This window comes from Glycine max, chromosome 8 (genome assembly GCF_000004515.6).
Source record: "Glycine max cultivar Williams 82 chromosome 8, Glycine_max_v4.0, whole genome shotgun sequence".
Classification (NCBI taxonomy): domain Eukaryota; kingdom Viridiplantae; phylum Streptophyta; class Magnoliopsida; order Fabales; family Fabaceae; genus Glycine; species Glycine max.
In genome coordinates, this window is record NC_038244.2 from 32694492 (window position 1) to 32701474 (window position 6983).

General features: G+C 34.2%; 1 protein-coding gene across 1 annotated transcript; it reads right to left on the reverse strand.

Moving 5' to 3' along the window:
- Window positions 1-3127: 3127 nt before the first annotated feature.
- LOC100500660 (uncharacterized) lies at window positions 3128-6741 on the reverse strand. The gene is made up of 5 exons (NM_001250601.2): window positions 6538-6741; window positions 5665-5776; window positions 4073-4144; window positions 3775-3986; window positions 3128-3464 (listed from the first exon to the last, which is right to left on the reverse strand). Exons 1-5 carry the CDS (start codon window positions 6651-6653, stop codon window positions 3356-3358), a joined length of 621 nt encoding a protein of 206 aa, NP_001237530.1. The 5' UTR covers window positions 6654-6741; the 3' UTR covers window positions 3128-3355.
- Between the last annotated feature and the right edge of the window lie 242 nt (window positions 6742-6983).

Consider the following 6983-nt stretch of genomic DNA (forward strand, 5'->3'; position numbering starts at 1 on the left):
ATGCTAATTCAAACGATTTAAAAATAAAATTAATTTATGGCAGCTAAAATTTTAGGGATTAAAAAAAAACACACCCCAAATATCCTAAACACTAATTAAGTTTGATTTAAACTAATTTTGATACCAAAGATCAATTTTTATACTTATTTTAAAAGTCGTTAAAACCAATTTGGTAAAAAAAATGGATTGATTTTCCAAACTAAATCATAATACTAGTTCATTTTTTAATTGGTTGACAACTTTTGGGGTAATTAATATATAGTGGTGCACATTTTTAGTTATCATATATTCATTTTTATTTCTGTCACAAAGTGTTAAAGCTGTCATAAAGTGTCACTTTATTATGTCAGACTAAAGAAATAATTTGTCAAAATTTTGGAACTAAAAAATATTTTTAAATTCTAGGGACTAAAAACATCACACACCCAAATTCAGAGGCTAAAACAATAATTAAACCTATATAGGAATGAAATAGTGAAATTAATTTGAAATGAATATTTCAATTTTTAATTCTTTTAAAATTAGACTTGTAATGACTTGATCATATGCCCGCACGCATAGACACATGCAAGCACACATACACATATAAATATATTAGCAATGCATGAGTTGGTTGACTTCAAAATTTAATGGATGCAATCTCAATTGTGTCTTCACATTTTTATTATTGTCAATATATTCAAGTAAGGCTTAAATATGTTTTTGGTCCCTAATATATATTTGTTTTTGTCATTTGGTCCCTAATACATTTTTGCTTCGTGATGGGTCCCTAATATTTGAAAACATTTGTCCGAAGTCTCTATCATTAGTTGAAATTCGTTATCTGGTTACGTGGCTGTTAACTAGCCACACAGGCATACCACATGTGATTTTGTCTGATTGGGATTACATGTGCAGTGCCACGTGTACCAACTCACTTGAACCCCCACCAAAACCCTAGACCCTCCGTCCTCTTCCATCTCGTCGGAAGCAACAGTCACGGCAGAGTTGGCAACAGAAGAAGATTTGGTGGCTTTCTTCTTGACGTGTTTGGGGTCAGTGACGGGGTGTTGTTGTTGTTCTCAGCAAGGCGCATTTGGGTTTAGATTCAATCTCGGATCCTGATTCGGTTTTGGATTCAAGGGAAGAGTGTTGGGACTGAGGGTTTGCAGGGGTGTAAATAACCTTAAACCTAGATCTAGAAAAACAAACCCAGATCAAGAAAATCAAATCAAGAAAAGTTTCAAAGGTCGATGATGGCCCTCCGTTGTTGCACTTGCATTTTGAAGGTGAAAACCCTCTGTCGCGTTCTTCTTCTAGCCGACAACCATCACATTTTTCATAGATCTATGGACAGATCTATGCACACAAAGTTGTGCATGCGATCTCTTCAACTTCATGCCACCCCCACCCCCCTGACTGTTGGAGATGTTGGGGTCCGTGGTGGTGGCTTCGTAGTGGCGACTGGTGCACGATTGTGATCTCTCAAACTTCGCGTCACCATTGTGAGATGTTGGAATCCATTGTGGTGGCTTCGTTATGGCGACTGGACACATGATGTGGTTGGAGATGCGAAGGCCTTCGTGGAGGAGATGGCAATGTTGTGTGGTTGCATGTGTGGTGGAGAGACAATGGTGGTGAGATGGAATGAAAGGGAAGAGAAAGGTAGAAGAAGAGGAAAAGGGCAAATAAGAAAAAATAAACAAAAAAGGTGGATTTTTTGATTGGGTTGTTGGTGTTCTGGAGGCACGTGAGGTGGTTGATGGAGGCGTGTATGATGTGGAGCTTGTGAAGGAGTTGGTCAGGACCGATGACAGTTGTTTGGGTGATTGGAGGGTGGAGGAGAGGTGGTAGAGGAAGAGGATGTTGGTGGCAACCATGGCCATTAGGAGGACCAGGTTGAAGGTCATGGTGGTGAAGGTGAAAAAAAGATTATGCAAAACGACGCCATTTTTGCTTTTGAAATTTTTTTTTGAAAAAAGTCACACGTGTAATATCCGTCAGACAAAAATCACACGTGGCATGCCTGTGTAGCCAATTAACGATCACGCAAGCAAATAACGAATTCCAACTAACAGAAGAGACCTCAAACAAAAGTTTTCAAATATTAGAGACTCGATTCAAAGAAAAAATTTATTAGAGACCAAATGTAAAAAAAAGAGTATATAACAAGGATCAAGAACATATTTAAGTCTTCAAGTAATAACTTTAATTGTGTATCCCTCAACAAATATATATATATATATAATTCAATAATTTTTTTTATCAATGGGGCAATGACCATAACTAACTTAATTTTTATAATGGGTCACATATAAAGAACAAATATATTTTTAAAATTAATTTTTTAAAATTAAGCGGTAAGCCAATGTTACAAGGTCATGACACATCCTAACTCTTCAAACTGATTATGTTACAATTACTACTAAAAAATAGACTTTCAACATCGATTGTTTTCGACTTTCAACATTGATTTTTAACCGATGTTAACACTACCGATGTTAACAACGTTAACATCGATTTTTAAAAAATCGATGTTAACATGTACTACACGACATCGGTTATTACCAAAACCGATGTCGTATAATAAGAAATATATAAAAAAAAAAACAAAAACTGCAAAAAATAACATCAATTTTGATCAAAACTAATGTTGTAAGGTGCATAACATCAATTCTTAAAAAATCGATGTTGAATTGTGTATTTTGAAACGCTTTCTACATCGGTTGATGTAAAAAATGCATTTACAACATCGATTTTTGGTAAAATCAATGTTAAATGTGCTTACGACATCGATTTTGACCAAAACCGATGTTATAAGTACACTCTCTAAACTGTTTTTTGTTTATTTGAAAAACAATATTGATTATTTTACCCTCATGTATTGGTATGTTTTAAACTATATATTTATCGCCGAGGGGTTAGGGGAAATAATGTAACCCTTCAGTACAATTCCAAATGTCAAAACTAGGTATACATCTCATGCATTGGCCTATTCAGTTTAGTCGTGATGCATAACCCTCTGTATATATAGCAATTTGCTTCATATCGTTAATAATTATTACATACTCTCATCTGTGTTCAATTCAGCTTTGATTACTTTTTCTAATAATACAATGATCATGACTTTTATAAGAAGCTTCAATGTCAACAAAAAATCCAACCAACATTTTCTTAAAAATCACTTCAATCTCTTATCCAAACAAAAAAAAAATTACATTACTTCATAATCAAATTTTATATAATCACATTGATCTAAAATAAATTCTATAAACATAGATCCAAACAGTCTCATAAGATTTTTATTTATTTTGATGTATTAATGCACAATTCCCATATATAGTACGATGAAAGTGAGGAGAGTGAAATTTCAGACTCAGACATGGCCTCCATCTGCCTGTGGCTGATATGTTCGACGCCTAAGCTGAGAATCAGAATTGGGTTGTTGCAGAAATATTTTTGTTGGATCATTAGGATCAACATACCTGCATAACGCTTTCAGTCATAAATATTACAGCTTTTGGATTATAAATCATTCAATCTACTCTTCAAACTAACTAATCAGACCATCTCCAAACTATCATTCATTTAATTGAAATTTTATATTCCTTTTTATTCTTGATATCAATTAGTGTTAAGTTAATTTTTTTTCCTTATAATCGAGACCAGAGGGAGTACAGCTAAATAACATACCAGCATGATGTTTTCAATCATAAATATACAGTTTTAGGGTTATATATCACATAGTCTTAACTCTACAAACTTGACTAAAAAATTTAAAGCACATTCACTTACGCATGTCTCATCATCTCATCAACTGGAGTCTGAGATGCCTGCAAAGGATCCACATAATTTTGTGTCTGCATATTAGTGTGTTGATTATACTGCCTCACTGAAGTAATCAAATTGAAGAAAAGGGGAATGAAGGTTCCACAGCCTCCCTCTTTGAATAAGATCTTAAATGAGTGTGTTGAGTAAAGAGCTCTGTGTTGGTCATTTGGGACCACCTATTGCAATTTAAAAAGTTCAGGGTTTAGGACCCATAATTTTGATATAAGGGGCCAGGTAACAAAGAATACATTATTTTACTTACAGGTTCAACATGTCCAGAGAGATTGTTGCAGTGAAATATTGGCTGGTTAAACTTTTCACCATGGATGTAAAGCTGCATAATTAATGAAGAACTAAGGATCAGTACGATAAAAATGACATATATAGAGCATGGTTTTATAATTAATATATGTTTCTCAATCCAAAAAACCAAAACCAATAAATAATATATATTACATTTTAACCCCAATTAAGTACAGCTTTTTCTCATCTTATTCCCTTCAAAAGTCAGATTGACTCTTCTGAAGTTTGATTCTAAGTGGAAACATCACTTTTCCAATTAAATCAAATCGAGACACAATCAAATGTCATGAAAGTGTAGACTTATTTGAGCTTATGAACAAACTTTATGCCATTGTATTTTGAGGGTGTTTGGAAGAAAACTTGTGAACTTATTTGAGCTTATGAATCCCGTAAGCTCTAATTAGGTTCTATGAATAAGACTTATTGAATAAGCAGTAGCACTTAATGGTGTTTACCCCCCTTTATCCAAAATACAATGGCAAGAAAGTGGCACAAAAGAACAAGCTCACAACTACAGCACGTAGCTGATAGCTAATAACTTCTTAATTATGTAGCCACTTGAAGGAAGGGAGACACGATTATGTTCCCGTGTCGCCTATCCTAACATACATTAATTATGTAGCCATTTGAAGGACGTGAGACACAATTATGTTCCCCTGTCACCCATACTAACATACATTAACTTCGACAAAGAAATTAAGAATAACAATTATTTGCATACATAATGTTATTTTCAAACTTAATAACTATCATGCATCATGCTCCAACCAATCTGACAGACTAACATAACAAAAACTAACATAATAAATTAAGTCGATAGCATGCTTAGTTGTAAGGAGTTAGCACTTAGCCCAAGGCATAAAGCCAAGCAATGATAATGACTATTTGCCAAGAACCAAAAGGCCTAAAATTCAACCCTCAGCATTCACACAAGTCATAACAGAAGATATGACAAAGACTCGACACAGAAAAATACAAACCTAACAATATTCGGTGCAGTGGTTCTGCTAGACAAAGATCGATATAGATTCATCCACAAAGCCAACACGAAAGGGGTCCATTAAATTGTCTTAGCATAACAAGAAGGGCAGTTGAAGAAGTAACCAAAAAAACTCTTCACGTAAAACAGGAAAAACAGCAAACTTAAAACTGCTAGCTATGAAGCACGAACACCAGACACGAACGCCTTGACAAGCTAATGTCTAAAATCTAGGACACGGGAACACCGCATACACACACAAACATAGAGACTCTAATGAAACGAAATATGAGTAACATATAAAAATATTTAAATGGATGGAATATTCATATTTTTAAACCAACCTTCCATGTTTTTTCAAGTGTATGAATTGTGTAAAGGTGACAACTTAAGTGTTCGAGCCAACAAAAATAATTTTTAAATTCGACACCTAATAAGGAGTGTTGGACAAGTCTCAGAAAAGTGTCAGTGTCAAAAATGAGTCCGACACAGCAAACAAAAGAGGTGTCCGTGCTTCATAGCCTGCTAGCATAGCATTAGCAATTCAAAACAATGAAAGGTGTAACACATACCAAAGGCATATCAAAAGCAGTGAAGTGTCCAACTGGACTTTTAGCAACGAAGACCATCCGAATATTCGACAAATACACGATTCCCTTTGTTTTGAGATTACCCCCATGATTGCTGACAAAAGTTAACAACAAAATCATCATTATATCATACATAGTTCTATACACCTGACCGAAATAAATAGAGGAATTAAACACTAACACAGAAGAAATATATAATTCAGACAAAGGGAACAACTTAAACATTGATTTAAACTAGAAAATGTCAACCAACAACTATTGACACAAGTGGTAATGGCTTGTGTCTCTTAATCAAGTGGTTCAAGTTCAAAACTGGTTGAACCTTAGATATGAATTAAATCGTGTTGGGAGGAGAATACTTACCTTGTGTGAGCTCAAGCTCCTCGATGAAGATTTGTCACGGCTGAAAACTTGGTACCAAACCATGGTTAAAAAAAAAAAAAAACTAGAAAGTGCCAAACAAGAGTTGTTTGATACCAAATGAAAAAAAAAATAAAAAAAAAACATTTCATATAGACCTCAATCAACTACAAATAAATAAGCAATTTTCAAATGTTCCAAATACACAGTTAGCAGAAGACCCCCTAATTTGACCCAGCATATATATAAGCATATAAAAAGTAGAGTCTCAAGTTATTGTTAGTTTTATATCAATCTTTTTATAATCACATGTTTGTTTGTTGCTCTAATAATTTCTTTTCAACTTCTCGCTATCTTGAAATTAACCAACAATTGTCTCTGCTATCGTATGAATAACAACCCCAAATATTCTTTTTCTTCTCTCTTTTTTTTCGTTGAAAAATTGAACAGAATCAATCCTATAGAAAGAAGAGGGGAAAAAAATTGGTAACTGACCCAGAGGCAGGAATCTTATCGACCTCGAATTCGACGCCGTCTCTGGCCAACACAAACATCTCGTTCACGAAAGGAACGGGCATTCCATTTGGAAACAGTTGAGGATTCAACGCCATCTCTCTCTCTCTCTCTCTCTCTCTCTCTAGAAGATTGAAGAACCGGCACGTGGGTCTTTCCAGACTTCACCGTCCTCCACCCCGCGTCGATCTTCTTTTATATACACGGTTTTCTTTTTTATTTCTTTTACTTTTTTATTTTTACCTTATTGTATTTTCTGTTTCCGTGATAATGACAAAATTGTCAACACATTTTAAAAATTGGAAACCAAGAAAATTTAAAACTACAAATTAGAAACATAAACTAGTTTTAATTTTAAGAAATTTTAAAACTTCAAATCAAAAACTACCCCCAAACAGAACCTAAATTTGTCTGGTTATGTTTTTATA